This window comes from Jatropha curcas, chromosome 1 (assembly GCF_041381405.1).
Source record: "Jatropha curcas cultivar XTBG-Jc1 chromosome 1, XTBG_Jcur_1.0, whole genome shotgun sequence".
Classification (NCBI taxonomy): domain Eukaryota; kingdom Viridiplantae; phylum Streptophyta; class Magnoliopsida; order Malpighiales; family Euphorbiaceae; genus Jatropha; species Jatropha curcas.
The window spans coordinates 27,730,822-27,747,610 of NC_143151.1; the positions used below are offsets into that span (position 1 = coordinate 27,730,822).

At 33.2% G+C, this 16,789-nt stretch overlaps 1 protein-coding gene across 5 annotated transcripts; it reads left to right on the forward strand.

Annotated features, from left to right (window-relative positions):
• The first annotated feature begins 2,279 nt into the window (after positions 1-2,279).
• LOC105630104 (Kinesin motor family protein) lies at positions 2,280-15,319 on the forward strand. Of its 5 annotated transcripts, none has more exons than XR_016320219.1 (25): positions 2,280-2,932; positions 3,038-3,135; positions 3,264-3,353; positions 3,493-3,545; positions 3,880-3,945; positions 4,628-4,681; positions 4,967-5,026; positions 5,341-5,419; positions 5,513-5,580; positions 7,062-7,118; positions 7,205-7,309; positions 7,707-7,811; positions 8,116-8,223; positions 8,321-8,452; positions 8,563-8,745; positions 9,241-9,456; positions 10,219-10,356; positions 10,972-11,091; positions 11,211-11,261; positions 11,744-11,791; positions 11,979-12,125; positions 12,410-13,147; positions 13,874-14,003; positions 14,119-14,204; positions 14,959-15,319. XR_016320219.1 is itself a non-coding variant. In XM_089719741.1 (25 exons), exons 1-24 carry the CDS (start codon positions 2,592-2,594, stop codon positions 14,172-14,174), a joined length of 3,273 nt encoding a protein of 1,090 aa, XP_089575867.1. In that variant the 5' UTR covers positions 2,281-2,591; the 3' UTR covers positions 14,175-14,204; positions 14,959-15,319. The 5 variants fall into 5 exon arrangements, 3 of the variants coding, with proteins under 3 accessions (XP_089575867.1, XP_089575863.1, XP_089575870.1); XR_016320218.1 differs by having other exon boundaries at positions 14,119-14,201; XM_089719741.1 differs by having other exon boundaries at positions 2,281-2,932; positions 14,089-14,204.
• The last annotated feature ends 1,470 nt before the right edge of the window (positions 15,320-16,789 follow it).

Consider the following 16,789-nt stretch of genomic DNA (forward strand, 5'->3'; position numbering starts at 1 on the left):
CTAAATCAAATTATAAGGTAGAATTTTCAAATAAATTTCACAAATTTAAACAATCCAAAATTTTATGAGAAAACTCTCCATCCTCCAAACATTCTAAATTATAATGTCAATGATATTTAAGAATAAAAATAAATGAATTTTCAATATTTGAATTTATTTAAAACATGAAAATTCATTTATAAATGAATTCCACATTTTGAGTTTATTTATAACAAACGGACTTAAAATTACACATATTAAACATTATAATTTATAAAATTATTTTATTGAACATTTAAATTCATAAAATTTTATCAACTGAACACCTATTTGATAGTTAAAATTATATTGCAAAAGTTGTGCTAACCACGTATCAAAAATTAATATTTTATATATAATTCTAAAACACTCTAAGATGATGTTGTTAATACGGAAAGGTACGCTGTGTTAATAAAAATTTATAAATTTAAGAGTAAAATAAGTCTTTCTCAAAATTCATGGTGACGTAAAATTAAAATAAAAGGTTAAAGGTGAATTTAAATATTTGACTGAAAAAGATTTATCTTATGTACCAAATGATAAATGAGAATCTTGTATCAATTTCATAAATATTTCTAATTATATTATGTAATCATTGCTATAGTAATGCGCTTCTATTTGATTAACATTTATCAAATTGTTGACGACTTTTGTAGTAAAAAAAGAAAAAATTACAACTTGTAATTTCCCATTATTCATACCCTATAAAGAAATTGAGAGGCCAATCAATCACGTCTGGTTGGCTGACATTGCCGTTAGATGGTATAGGAAACAAGTTAATGTAGGAGCTCATTTCATTGCTCGGGTTTCTTATCATCACGCTCGTTTTAAATTGTGAGATTCTATTTCGCAATATTTTTTACCTTTTATGATGTTTAATGCAAACATATGATTTTGCTTTCAAAAAGAATTTCGTGAAAACAAAACTCAAATATTTTCCAAAAATTATAATTATGCACATATCTTCTAAAATATATTATTTTACTCTAATATTTAAAGAAATGTTGCAATTATGTCCATATGACCATAGTTAAAACGAAAATGTAATCCTATTATACCTATTATTTTTGTTTTCAATGACTCGCTAAACTTTTTTATACCATAAGTATATCACTACCTTTTTAATTGCAAACAATTGACGGTGTAATTTTGATTAAATGTGTACAATTATAATGGACTTTGAACGTTCAAATAAAATAGTATATTTTGAAATTTTAAAAATTTAAATTATTATTTTATAAATAATTTTTGATTTTTTTGTCATTAGCCTTTTGATTTTATAAAAGACATATTTGAGGTAAATATTGTGAAAATAATTCATCAAATTATGGATCATAGATTATAATAATAGTTAGAGCGTCTTATCCAATGATAATTATAAAATATGATTATTTAATGGTAGGCATTAGGGTCAAATCTTATAATAGTAATTCTAAATTTTTAAATTGTTTTAAAAAAATCAATAATCTTACTAATCAAACACGTCAAAAGAGAAATTCAAACACCAATTGCCAAAGTATATTTCTCACCTGCTGGCAGTGGCTGCTTCCTACACTCTTGAACTCTTTGTATAACAAGCCTAATATTTTCCTTTTAGTTTGTACAAGCCATACCACAAAGCTCCAAATCCAATATTTCAAAAAACAAATTAAATTAAAAATTTTCAATAGTTTATTTGTAGTAAGGCCTCGAAGTGGGCCGGGTGGGTCCCGGATCATCGGAAAAACCATAAACAAACCCGATAATATTTTTTTTCCCCAAAAAGTAGGCTAACGTAACAGACGGTTATTTTGAGACGTGTCCTCACCTCGTCGATGACAGCCAACACGACTTTTCTCCCACGACGCTCCTCCTCCATTCCATCGTCATTTCTGTACAGCAGCAGATAATTTACAATACTCTCTTTCCTGCTTTATTAGCATTCCCGAATTAAGAAGGTTATTTTGGTAAATTACCTTCTCCTAATTTACCCAACCGACCTGGCCCACCCTAGTCAGGAAGTATTAGAGGCTAAAAAATTAAAATTAATTAATTTTGCTTAATCAATTTCCAACTTGTCCTGATCCCCACCCGCTGTTATTCCCGCTCATTTTTATTGCCTTAATTTCAAAATCTCCCTGCTTCGCGGGTCCATTTTACTTGCTTTAAACTCTCATACCCTCAACTGCCACGTCACCTCCTCCACCATTATTCCCATTTTTTTCTTAACCACCTTAAAAAATTTTTTTTTTTAAATAAACAAAGTTTGACAAAAAAAATAAAAAAAATAAAAAAACAAAGCCTATCGTTCTCATTTCTTCGTCCCTCTCTCTCTGGTCTATTAGAAATCAAATCTCTTCTCTCTTACTCTCTGCAACCCTTTGTCTTAAAGAAGAAGAAACAATCTCTCTCTGTAGCTTCAGTGGCTTAAAGTATTATACTAGCAAATAAAGAAACCGCAATGTTATTCGCTTTTGTCTGTGAAGCCATGTGACTACACTGACTCATTCTTCACTTCTTCTTCTTCTCTTCGGTTCTGGCTTTATAGTCCTCAACCGAGTCTCTCATTGACTCACTGAGTCAACGCGACTCGAATGGCCTCTTCCTCACGAGCTCGGAGCAGCTCCCCATTTTCCTATCGGAAACCGTCTACTCCTTACTCTTCCTCTTCTTCAGCTTCTTCTTACGTTAGCAACAGATTAATTCCTCGTTCCTGCTCTTCGGTTTCTTCTTCGTATTTCAACTCGGGAGGCGGACTTGGTTCCCGATCCATGACTCCGAGTCGCTCTCGCTCGGACTCAATGTGCTACGGTCAGCGCAATTACGGCAATCGCACTCCTGTCGGGTTTGGGACGGAGGACTTTGTTGCCGAACCGATTGATGCGCCGAGGAATGGAGATAGTATTTCGGTGACGATTCGGTTTAGACCGTTGAGGTAATTGTTAGATCTGGGTGTAGTGGAACAGATCTATTGCGTTTAAATTTGAATCCGTTTGGCTTGTTTTATGAGGTGATGTGGATGAGATTCGCTTGGTTACAGTGAAAGAGAGTTTCAGAGAGGAGATGAGATCGCTTGGTATGCTGATGGAGATAAAATTGTTAGGAATGAGTATAATCCAGCAACTGCTTATGCATTTGGTGATTCTTCTTCTCCATTGTAATTGGATGGAATTAAATTATATATATATATATATATATATATATATATATATATATATATATATATATATATGTAAGTTTAAATGACACTGAATTTGCTGTCGCAGATAAAGTATTTGGACCACACACTGCCTCTCAAGAGGTCTATGAAGTTGCTGCTAAACCAGTAGTCAAGGCTGCAATGGAAGGTGTAAACGGTATGTCAGATTCAGATTCATTAATGAATGAGAATTGATTAATCGTGAGTTGTTATAGCAAATCCTGTGGTTGAGCTGTGGATTTCTAAATTTCTGAGATCATAAAACTCGGATTTTTATTTTCCTTTTGACAATGCAGGAACGGTTTTTGCTTATGGTGTCACTAGTAGTGGAAAGACACACACTATGCATGTAAGTTTAGTCCTCTAGCTTATTTCTTTCTTTGTTTTTATTTTTTTTTTAAATGAGCATATGTGGCTTGGAGTCTTCGCTCTAAATGATCCAGTTATTATGGAAAGTTAGTAGAGCTTAGTTGTGAGGCTTTGAAAATGATGCAGCCTTGCTGTTCAGTGGAACTGATTAATTAAGCTACATATGGAAGTGTGCCGGACTTCAAAGCTAGGGGGCTACAGAAAAATTTTCAATAGTTAGTGGGCCAAATAAAAAAAAAAATGTTGGAGCTTGGGGGCTGTTATTCCATCTCTTTCTCTCTCTCTTTGATTTGTTGTTTAAAATATATGTGCAGGGAGATCAAAATTCTCCTGGAATCATACCATTGGCCATAAAGGATGTTTTCAGCATTATCCAAGATGTAAGTTTCATTCAATTTTTACCATCTTTGAGCTGTTGCGTGGTAATTCAAAACTACAACATAAAATGGTCAGTTGCATATTTTTCCATTATGCCTAGATATGTGTGTAGTTTCCCAATTTTACTTGGTAAAAATTTGGGTTCCCAATGTTGTGTACCTGATAGCTATGAGTTTTTCTGCGGCAGTATAATGCTATATGCATGTAACACTATTGACCGAAATGCTTTTCTTCATCCATAATCTTAAAAATTGTATATGTGAATTCATTTTCACCTACAATATTTTGAACATATGAACATTAAATTTTTGCCTGCAGCTTTATCATCTGTATCGGTACTGTGTTTTTTTTCCCCGGAGGAAGGCAGGGGGGGGGGGGGTTGTCAACTAGGCACTACATTGAACTAACAGGGTTCCCTTGACATAACTAGCTTATCTATTGCTTCTTTTTTTTTGTTATTCACTTCATCAAGTGTGAGTGACTTATTGTGCTTATGTGTACTGTGTTTTTTCCTCCCGGGGGAGGGGGGGGGGGGTTGTCAACTAGGCACTACATTGAAGTGACAGGGTTTCCCTTGACATAACTAGCTTACCTATTGCTTTTTTTTTTTTTTTTTTTTTTTTTTTTTTTTTTTTTGTTATTCACTTCATCAAGTGTGATTGACTTATTGTGCTTTTGCTTCAGACTCCAGGAAGAGAGTTCTTACTACGCGTGTCTTATCTTGAAATTTACAATGAGGTTAGTGGCACCATATAGATAATGAATTGGAATCTCAGGCAGTAGCTCTTGAATTTTCATTTTCTTTTTTCCTATGCAGTATCATTAGTAATGTTACTTGGTTAAGAATTTATTTTGGTTGAGAAAGTTTATATGAAACTTGAATGCTTGAAGTCTTGCATAATTTGACTTATATGTTGTGCTTCTTTTTTAATAAAAAAGTTAGTTTACATTAATTTACGCTCCATCTTATTATTTCAATGATGGTTATCTTATTTTTTGTTTTCATACATATTTCTTCTTCAGGTGATAAATGACTTGCTTGATCCAACTGGTCAAAATTTGCGTGTTAGAGAAGATGCACAGGTGTTTTTCTTAAAATTTGTGCTTCAGTAATTTCTCTTGTCTTTGTCTCTGCCATGCACATAGAAATGCAAAGTTGCTCTCTTATTTTAGTTCTCCTAATGAAATATTCTTGTTTATGTATGCATTGGATGGATTGCTCATGCTGATGGGGAATATTTTAAATATGCTACATGCACACACCAACTGCATATATATTTGGAGTGCAAATTGAAAAATGTTCTTAATGTAATCTTTAACCCTGAAAAATTGTTAGTAGCTGAATCTTATTCTCATGTATGTTGGTTTTGCCAATGCTTCCACTATATGTTTTGCAGGGCACTTATGTTGAGGGTATAAAGGAAGAAGTGGTTTTGTCTCCTGGGCATGCACTTTCTTTCATTGCTGCTGGAGAAGGTGACTAATACCTGAAAACTATTCCCGTTTGTGTACTATTAATCGGTGAAATTTCCTTTCTGTTGTGCTCTAATTGACATTTGGTATTTGCAGAACATCGTCATGTTGGTTCGAATAATTTTAACCTGTTGAGCAGCAGAAGCCACACCATATTTACACTGGTACATGCTTCATGTCTATTAGTTAAGCACGTATAGTTAAGACACTGATGGTCCATTTGATGTACAACAGCTTAGATCATTTTTGAAATGCAAAACAGTGTCTTTCTGCTGTGAGATTAATAACTTGCAATTATGTAGTTAGATTTCATGAGTGAGTTACAACTGGCCATGTAGGTTAGTTTGAGTTTTAATGTGTTTTTCACCTGCTTCCCTTTCAGAAGATATAGCTAATGGTTGAATTATCCATTAAAGATTTTAATATTTATGGTAAGGTTTACTACCTACGATTACAACCTCATAATAACCCTATTTTTTTCTCACTCATAGCTGAGCACACTTATCAGTTATCAATAGTTTGCCATGCTGCTCTGTCTGAGCATACTGTAAATTATTTATTTCAGGTGCTAGCTGTAACTTCAGTGATATTTTCTATATCTGGCATGATACTTCCTCAATAGTAATTATTTTTCTGGACAAAAATCACAACAGCTCTTGCCTCATTAATTTTCTGTTACCTGGACTTTCCATCATCTGCAATTTTTTCTTGTTTTGGTGGAACATCATGGGTGGGGGAATTATTGAACTTAAAACTGAACTAAACCTTATTCACTCTTTGGCCATCTGAACTGTTAATTTGCTCGTTCTATCTTTCTTTTTTTCTTTTTCCTTGAATAATTTAATATGCTTCTCATACTAGTTAGTGTGGATGCTGAATCTTCATGTCTATTAGTTAAGCACGTATAGTTAAGACACTGATGGTCCATTTGGTGTACAACAGCTTAGATCATTTTTGAAATGCAAAACTGTGCCTTTCTGCTGTGAGATTAATAACTTGCAATTATGTAGTTAGATTTCATGAGTGAGTTACAACTGGCCATGTAGGTTAGTTTGACTTTTAATGTGTTTTTCACCTGCTTCCCTTTCAGAAGATATAGCTAATGGTTGAATTATCCATTAAAGATTTTAATATTTATGGTAAGGTTTACTACCTACGATTACAACCTCATAATAACCCTATTTTTTTCTCACTCATAGCTGAGCACACTTATCAGTTATCAATAGTTTGCCATGCTGCTCTGTCTGAGCATACTGTTAATTATTTATTTCAGGTGCTAGCTGTAACTTCAGTGATATTTTCTATATCTGGCATGATACTTCCTCAATAGTAATTATTTTTCTGAACAAAAATCACAACAGCTCTTGCCTCATTAATTTTCTGTTACCTGGACTTTCCATCATCTGCAATTTTTTTCTTGTTTTGGTGGAACATCATGGGTGGGGGAATTATTGAACTTAAAACTGAACTAAACCTTATTCACTCTTTGGCCATCTGAACTGTTGATTTGCTCGTTCTATCTTTCTTTTTTTCTTTTTCCTTGAATAATTTAATATGCTTCTCATTCTAGTTAGTGTGGATGCTGAATCTTCTATCAATTGTTTCTTTATGATTATCCATCACAAATATGCCTATACTGTTGCAGATGATTGAGAGTAGTGCCCATGGTGACGAGTATGATGGAGTGATCTTTTCTCAACTTGTATGTACATTAAATTCATTTTTTGGTAAATAAAATATTTTTGTAAGATCTAAAGCTCAGGTACTAACTTTTGTCTCTTTTATTAGAATTTGATTGATTTAGCTGGATCTGAGAGTTCAAAAACTGAAACAACTGGACTGCGGAGAAAGGAGGGATCTTACATAAATAAAAGTCTCCTAACTCTTGGAACTGTATGTACCTGGACCAATATATGCAATAGTATGCTATGTTTTTCCTTTTATCAATGTTTGCTTCCATCTGACCACATATATCATTATAAGCTTTACCCCTTCCCCACGAAAGCTTTCATATAAATACTGTATAATGAAAAATCTGCTTTTGATTTGAGTTTTTCTTATATGGAATCAAGAATACTGGAGCCATTGAGGGCCAAGGAATTTTAGTCTCTCTATCATTAGTGAATTAGTAAACAATATTCATCCTTGAGTGCTGAAACTTGAAGTGAATTATTATATTTTCATGTAAATAATGGTTTTACTTTTTATCATACATAAGGTACATGTTGGAATTTATATATCCATTAGCATTTTGAGATTTTTATTAACCTTTTTTATTCTAAATATGAAGGTAATTGGAAAGCTGAGTGAAGGGAAAGCATCTCATGTTCCTTATCGAGATTCCAAACTTACCCGTCTTCTGCAGTCTTCTTTGAGTGGGCATGGACATGTTTCAGTAAGTTCAAAATAGAACAATGGTTAATGATTGCGTTATGCAAGCACAATGTATTAATTAGACTTTTGCTTTTTTGTCAAGGATCATATAAACATATTTCATGTCACATGTGATTTAAGCGAGTGGTACTTGCATCCCTACAATTTGGATTGCATTTTCATTTATCATGTTCTTCTATTGAAGTACACAAAATAAATTCTATTTTTTTGTATTTTCTACTTTCATTTCTGTTTTGGTTTCTAACCATGGTTAGAAGTTTTATAATATACAATCTGATGTTTTTTTCCTATAAATTATTTTACAGCTTATTTGTACAGTTACTCCTGCATCTAGTAATATGGAGGAAACACACAACACATTGAAGTTTGCTAGCAGGGCGAAGAGAGTTGAAATCTATGCTTCACGTAATAAAGTATGCTGTAATCTTGGAAGTTATGGTTTTTCAACTGTAATGTACAATAATTAACACTTGCGCTGATACTGATACTGGTTTTGAAAATTGCTTTCAGATTATTGATGAAAAATCTCTAATTAAAAAGTATCAAAGGGAAATATCAATCCTCAAGCAGGAACTTGATCAACTAAAGCAGGGGATAATAGTTGGTGTCAATCAGGAGGAGATTCTGACCTTAAGACAAAAGGTTTTTAGATTTTTTCACCTTTGAATATTATTGATCTTGTTTTTCTTTTCAGTTTCTTTATATGGTTGCATGATTTTTTACAAGTAGTTACTTATTGTTCTTTGGCATAGTTGGAAGAAGGTCAAGTGAAGATGCAGTCAAGATTGGAGGAAGAAGAAGAAGCCAAGGCTGCTCTTATGAGTCGGATCCAGAGGTTAACCAAGCTCATACTTGTTTCTACGAAGAATGTGATTCCTGGATATATGGGTGACATTCCCAGTCATCAGCGGAGTCATTCTTTTGGTGAAGATGATGTGAGTTATTCTCCTTCTCTTGGGTAAACAAAAGCCAGACCTGTGGATTTTTGCTACTTTAATCATAAGAGGGGATTAAGAGGTTTACTTGTGAGTCATATATCTGTTTTTCTTAGTCAAGTCACCAGATCACTAGGTTTGAGCTGATAACATTCTTTGCTGCCCCCATGTCAACATATATGAAAACTGTTAAATTGTAAATTTTGGAAATCTTAGAGCTTTCTTGTTGTTGTTGACATGATGTACTAGTATTTGTAAATGCTTAGTTGCTTAGTGAAGCTGGATGATGTCCAGTGTGTAGAATTTTTTCACCATATCCCTTTGCGACTTTCCCTGCATTTATTACTTGGTGGGTCTATTTCGTTCCTGTAAACTTTCTCTTTAGTGGTTAAGGATTTTCCTGTCTAGTTATTTTTTTTTTTTTCCAAATCTTGCTTTTGAGTTTCAAAATGAATATATAATGCTACTTTATTCTTTCACTTTCTTTTTTGTTAGAAACTGGAAGTTTTGAGAGAGGGTGCTTTACTCCTAGAAAATGAGAATCAGAAGGACAGCTTGTCTTCTGCTTCTGTGGTTTCATCGGATGCATCTCATGAATTTAAACACAAGAGATCTTCCAGCAAGTGGAATGAAGAACTCTCTCCTGTTAGCAGTACAATTACTGAATCAACTCAAGTGGGTGAACTTGTAACTTCTACAAAACTACCTGCAGTATGTTTTATTAATTATCTTCTTACATATTTTTGTAGTATTTTATTCTAAGTAATATTCCAGTGTAATTGCCATAGTGATGACTTAATGCTGATATTAGGGCAGATGCACCAACCAATGCATTTCTTATTGTGTCTAGAAATAAGGAATGTCTTATAACAATTTTGACATGCAAAACTTTTCAAATGGGAAGTTTAGCTCTCCCTTTTTAAATAAAATTGTACTTGGTCTTATGGCCTTATTTTGAGTTCCATTCAATTTTTCTCCTTTAAATTTTTTGGAGTCTGTACTTGGACTGCAGATTTGTGAAAAGAAACATTTCAGGATGGTTAAGGGACAGATTGTCTGAATCTTCAATTTGTTAGTCTATCTTTTCAATTTCTTTATAATTGAGAGTATGTCCTATGAGGTAATATAATTAAAAATGTCAAATGAGGTATCTTGGATCATTTTTGAATCAGAATACAAAATCTCTCTCAGCCACCTCCGCTTGAATTTTGCATTTGGGAAAAGTCTCCCCTGTTTACTGCTATCACCTTCATTTATCATATCAGAAGCTACTAGTCCTTTTTATGCTTAAAATCTTTAGCATATTAGTGGTAGTTGCCGCGGCGTGCTATAGTTTTTTTTTTTATTATTATTAATTTTTATTTCATCTATTATGCTGCTGGAATTCAATCTGCCTCTAGGAGACTGACCCCAGTGTCGTCATATTTTTGCATTTGTGGTAAACTTTGAAGCTTGCTGTAAATTTTATTGCAGGGTGCATTGACACAAGATCAGATGGACCTTCTCGTTGAGCAGGTAAAGATGCTTGCTGGAGAGATTGCATTCAGCACTAGTACCCTTAAGCGGTTGGTGGAGCAGTCTGTGAATGATCCGGGTAGCTCAAAAACTCAAGTATGCCTTTCTTTCTGTATTATAAACTTTATTGCTTGTTGATATTACTTTGAAGGGATAGGCATCTATATGGTGAATATATTGCTCGGAGCCAATGAGGTTGAACTACTCTTGTTTGAGCTGTATCAAAGGATAAAATGCGCAATAAGTTACTCTGTAACATTTATGTAATATGCCAATTTTAGCTGATTATAAATTCTAATATTTTATTAGCGTGGCAAAAGACAGAAAAGTTATCATTCTAAGCTTCAATTTATATGGTTATTATTCCAAATAATGCGGTTGAAGTTTATTGAATGCAGCTCTACGTGGTTTGTTTTTGTTCCATTTTTTCGTGTCAGAAATGTAGTCAGTTAAACGAAACTGGCTTTATTCTCTCTCTCTCTCTCTCTCTCTCTCTTTTAGTTATCCCTTGAAAATATCTCATTCTTTAAAATACTACTAGATTCCTTATCTTAGTTTACAAGACATACAAATAGAATTTTCACTGTCTGGCAATGTTTTATATTTAAGTGTCCATAATGTTGTAACAGTATAAATTCGAGTATTCAAGAGGCTACATTTATTTTTAGAGAAATCTCTAATGTATATAGGTGCATGCTTTCTTAATGACAGATCCAGAACTTGGAACGTGAGATCCAGGAGAAAAGGAGACAAATGAGAGTTTTAGAGCAGCACATTATTGAGAGTGGTGAGGCTTCAATTTCTAATGCATCAATTGTTGATATGCAACAGGTAGTATCATTTTCCTTCTTCCTCATTTACAGTTTTCTCCTTTAGTATTGTTTATTTTGTTTGTGTCCATTTATTCAAATATAGTTGCTGATTTCTTTTAATGGCATTTCTGTCAACAGTCAGTTATGAGATTAATGACTCAATGTAATGAGAAGGCTTTTGAGCTGGAGGTGCGTATTTTGCAACAGGAATAAAGTTTTTGAAGCATTTTGAGCATTGATAGCTATGCTGAGGTCCATTTGAGGCTCATTTATATGCCAACATTGTCATATATATATCATCATGCTACTTTAGACTGGAAACTGGCACTTATGTGATGTTAGGAAAAGAGTAATATGATTTCCTTAATGAAAATTTCTCTGTACATTAATGTTTAAGTGCTTGATAGATAGTCTAGCTCCTTGATTCTCTTTCCTAACAACTCTCAACTTTAGCATATACTAAGCTTGCAGAGAGATTCTAAAGATAGGTAACTTCTTTAGAATATTTCTGATTCAAGCTCTTGAGCATCTCATCTAACCATTTTTTTAGTCTTTTCCTTGGACCTTTTCATGGATGCTATGTCCTATGCTTCTCTGTTTTCACTGATCCTTATGTATATTTTGCATAGTTCTATTTATTTAACTTAAAAAGATTTTGGCAATCAATGCAGTTAAAGACAGCAGACAACCGTATCCTCCAGGAACAACTGCAGAATAAGGTTAAAAAGCCATTCTCTATACTTCTTGCCTCCTTATTTGATTCTCTTTGGTCTATTTTAAGGGTACTGCCAATTTAGCTGAAGCTAAATACCTCCTTTTGAGGATGCTTCGTGCCTCTTCTTTAACCGTGGATGTCATTCTTATTTAGCTAAGTTATGGTTTTTTCATGTTGTTGCTTGTTGTTAGTGTACTGAGAACAAGGAGTTGCAAGAAAAAATAGATCTACTGGAACAGAAGTTGGCTTCAGTCTCTAAAGATAAACCATCACTGGATTCTGAACATGTTGTGCCGGAAGAATATGTCGGTGAATTAAAAAAGAAAGTTCAATCGCAGGTGCTTACTACTTTCAATTGGTTATGGCCAATTTTTTTTTTATTAAATTAAGGGAGTTTTTTTTTTTTTTTTTTTTTTTTTTTTTTAATTAAATTAAGGGAGTTTATATGTTGATGAACTGTTCTGCCCATGGGAAACAAAAGATCCGTTTTACTAGAATTGTATGTTGAAAAACACAAGTGAAAAATTGATCCGAGTGAACAATTGTTCTAGTTATTTCACCAAGAATTTAGAGTTCGGACAACCTAAATGACTTGCATAGATGTTTTTGCTTATATGAGCAGGAGTTTGAGAATGAAAGGCTAAAGATAGAACAGATACAGCTTTCAGAGGAGAACAGTGGGTTACGTGTGCAAAATCAGAAACTGGCTGAAGAAGCTTCTTATGCAAAGGAACTGGCATCTGCTGCTGCAGTTGAGCTAAAGAACTTGGCTGGTGAAGTGACTAAGCTTTCATTACAGAATGCAAAATTAGAAAAGGAAATGTTGGCTGCTCGAGAGTCCATGCATTCTAGAGGTGCTGGCATGCAAACCATTAATGGTGTTAACCGCAAGTATAGTGATGGCACGAGATCAGGAAGAAGGGGACGGTTCTCTGGCAGAGCAAATGAAATTTCTGGAGTGCACCCTGATGACTTCGACTCTTGGAGCCTTGATCCAGAAGATTTGAAGATGGAGTTGCAGGTGAGGAAACAAAGGGAGGCAGCTCTTGAGGCCACTTTAGCTGAAAAAGAGTTTATAGAAGAGGAATATAGGAAAAAGGCTGACGAGGCAAAGAAAAGGGAGGAGGCTCTGGAAAATGATTTGGCAAATATGTGGGTGCTTGTTGCTAAGTTAAAGAAAGAAGGGGGAGCTATTCCTGATGTGAATACCGATGAGAGACAAAGTGATGGAATAGATTTAAGTGAACCAAAATATAGTGGGGATGATCAAAATACTGTCCTGAAAGAAAGACAAATTTCAGATCCATCAAAACCACCCGATGAAAATCCAAAGGAGGAGCCCCTAGTTGTTCGATTGAAGGTAATGCTGAATCATTTAGATGTTTTTGGTTGATTTCTCTATTTGCTATTCTATTGTATTTGCTGTTTTCAGATAATTTCTTTATTCTATTTAAAAATAAACTTGAAGTGCGTTTCGAATAACATCACATATTTAAGGAGCTTAATGCAAATTTAAGAGCAAATAACGAAAATGTGAACTTGCAGTTTTCTTCAATAACCATTTCTCAGTAATGCTTGCTGATACGATTTTGTGTCTGTCAAAGCCTTCAATTTAAAATATTTTGCTGGACAATTTATTGTTTGCGGAGCACTTTCCTTCATCATTTCTTTCTCTGCTTGAGAAATTCCCCTGATGCCATGTTATTTTGGTCCCACCTCTAGTCTGTGCAGCATGTAAGAAGGTAACATCTTGATGTTCATGTACTTTTTCCTGTGTGGCTTGCTGATTAAAAGCCCCTTTAACTCTTTAACAGGTTGTTTATCATGTTTGCTAAATTCTTACTAGAAATGTAGTGTTATGAAGCTTTTTGAGTTTTTTTTGTAAAGATTATGAGTCTTATGTTTAAATTAAGATTTGGATATTATTACTTTTTGTTTAATCCTTGGCTGGTGCTGATTATCCGGCCACAAAGTGGTATGTAGCGTGTATTTATTGAATTGTTCAGATGATCATAATCTCATAACTTATGGAGGTAATCACTTGGATAGGTGATTAAAAATTACATATGCATTTTTCTTCTTTCAGGCACGAATGCAAGAGATGAAGGAAAAGGAACTAAAAAACTTGGGTAATGGAGATGCCAATTCACACATGTGTAAAGTATGTTTTGAATCACCGACAGCTGCAATTCTTCTCCCTTGCCGACATTTTTGTTGTAAGCCAGTTTCTTCCAGTTGAATCCTAGCTATTCTTTGCCTTTTTTATCTATAAGTGTAACTATTTTTGCTTTATGCTTGCAGTGTGTAAATCTTGTTCATTGGCTTGTTCAGAGTGTCCAATTTGTCGCACAAAGATTGCAGATAGGCTTTTCGCGTTTCCTTCTTGACCCTGCAGTTTATGCCCTCCAAATGAGGTTGTAAGACTCCTATTTTTCTATATCTTATGTGCTAACAGGTTAACCTACTGGACTAACATAGTATGCTCATTGCTTTCTGCTAATTGCTAAACAAGTCAGTAACATTTTTTTTCTGGGTAGAGATTTTGAGAATAAGTAAAATGAAGTAGAGATGCATATAGTATTTGAACTTATTACATTCTGTACTATCAGATAGAGGTAGGTAGAAATCAGTTCAACATTATTGCAGAGCTCACTATTGACTTGATTAGAAAACTTGAGGCTTTACTCCAGCTTGATTAAGTTTTAGTTTCCATGCTTCGGACTAAAGCTCAAATGAAAATTTGAAATACTTGATTTCAACTCAGCTCAACTCGATTACTTTAGACTATAAAAATAAAATTATTTATTAATATTCACATAAAACTTGAATAAATTCAAGAAAGGCCAAACTTGAGCTTGAATCAATGAATCAATTTTTAAGTGACTTATGATATAAAATGTATTTAGAATTATATAAAAATAAAGCATTTGAGCTTGCAAGCTATTTTGAGTGAGATATATGACACTGGAACTCTAGTGACTCAACTAGAATTGAACTGATTTTGAATATAGTTAGTGAGTATGAATAGCTTGATCATAAGATATACACTTAAACATAGTACTTATATTGGTCCCTTGTGTGTTATATATTAGAAAGATTGAAATATTTTCTTATAATGGGTGCATAAACTGACACTTAACTTCTTGTTTCCCCTACTTTTTTTTATTTCAGGGTTCATCCACATTGTCCTTTCCGCAATATTCAATGCAATAGCGGGTGCAATTCTTTTATTAGTTTGATGTATGTAATTTGTGTAAAAGGTATATCAGTATATTGTTTTCGTTCTTTTTCCTTCAAGGCTGTAAAATAAAGTTGTGATTAAAGGTTAACCCAAAAAAAAGGAAAAAAAAAATCTGTACATTTCGAAGTACAGATTGAGATATTGCATTGTTTTGAAACATGCAGCAAAATGCTGTGATCTGCAGAGTACTGTGATCTGTTTCAATATATGTATAGAAACAATGTATGCTTCTGTGAGAAGCATTTTTCCCCTTTGTATCCGAGAAATACTAGCTCTGTGATTCTCCGGATCTTTTCTTTTGTTACCTTTTTTGGTTCTCGATTGTAGTTTGCTTATTAGAGAATCAAATTTCTAAAATTGTTGAATGATGTTAGGACCATAGCTAATGCTATAAGCCGAGCCAGATTGATAACTGCTGAGCTGAAGTTAAGTTCACTAAAGGTATACTGAGGCTTGATTTCGGCCTATTTGCAATTTATAGGTTTTTTTTTTTAAATTTTTTCCCCCTCTTTTAAAGCTTAAATTTGAGCTTTTAGATTGCCTTGTTTACTAAACAAACTTCACGAGTAGGGTTGTTAAACTTATTGCATGATGTTCGAATTTTGCTTTTTCCCTATTGGAGTCTTGACTAATTCATGAGTTGATTGTCTCATTTATACATAGGTATAACAATTTGGGTAAATGGTAACATTAATAATAGATTAAAAGCTTCAATTGACCTTTGTTCTAGTAAACTTGATTGGAGAAGGTTTTTTAGTATGATATTTGTAGGACTTACAGTTGTTAACATTTTTTTCTGAAAAACGCTCTATTGAACAATAACCAAAAGCAAAAGGTAGATAAAAGGTTTCTTCAATAATCAATGGTATTTTTGGAGTTCGGAGGTGTAATAAATAGTTTATTATTATTGTTATTATTTATTGAGAGATTTGATAGGAGGTAGCTATACAATATGAGGTAGCATTCTTCACTCACCAAGAAGGTAGCTCTCTTCAACTCAACAAGACGGTAGCTCTCTTTGACACACCAAATAGATTAATCAGATTACATTTAATAGCTATGATTTACATAATATTGAGTTTGAAAAGCTCAAGATTTAGAATCTAATTTCAACTTAATTGGTTTTTAATAACATTGAACTTGAATTTTAAAAAATTATTAGATTATTATTTAAATTAAAATATGTATTAAATATGCTATAATTTAAATACTTGATTAGGTTTGTGAACCACATGAATTAAAGTGATGTTTGATGGGGAGTAAGTAGACCATACCAGGGAAGTGTATAAAATATTTGTGTTTGGTTAACATTATTAATTTTATTTCTAGAAAAGTAGATTATCCAATTTCTCTTATACAAGATAAGTAAAATGCTATAGAAGTTGCACTTTTCTAGTTAAGTATAATAAAATTTACCAATTTGTTCTATTATCTAAACACACTTAAATTTATATTATGAACATTATTGCCTTTTGTAATTTAAAAGCAATATACTTTTCAGAAAGTTGATTTTTATGCCAAACACATTTAATTATATTTTCTAAAAAATAATTTTCAAAAAAAATTGATTTTTATGCCAAACACATTCCATTATATTTTCTAAAAAATAATTTTCTTGGAAGTATATCTTTTCAATAAGTATATTTTTCATGAAATAGTTTTAAACCAAACCATAGTCAAAAGCCTGGTAATGCTTGAATTTGAATGAAGCCACTGAACTTGCTACTCGGTGACTCGAGTTTAAGCTTAATTCAATTAAAA

Coding starts and splice junctions, on each gene's coding strand:
- LOC105630104 (XM_089719741.1), top strand. CDS start 2,592: ATGGCCTCTTCCTCACGAGCTCGGAGCAGCTCCCCATTTTCCTATCGG. Junction 3,946..4,627: donor TTTTCAGCATTATCCAAGAT/GTAAGTTTCATT, acceptor CTTTTGCTTCAG/ACTCCAGGAAGAGAGTTCTT. Junction 5,420..5,512: donor TTTCATTGCTGCTGGAGAAG/GTGACTAATACC, acceptor TGGTATTTGCAG/AACATCGTCATGTTGGTTCG.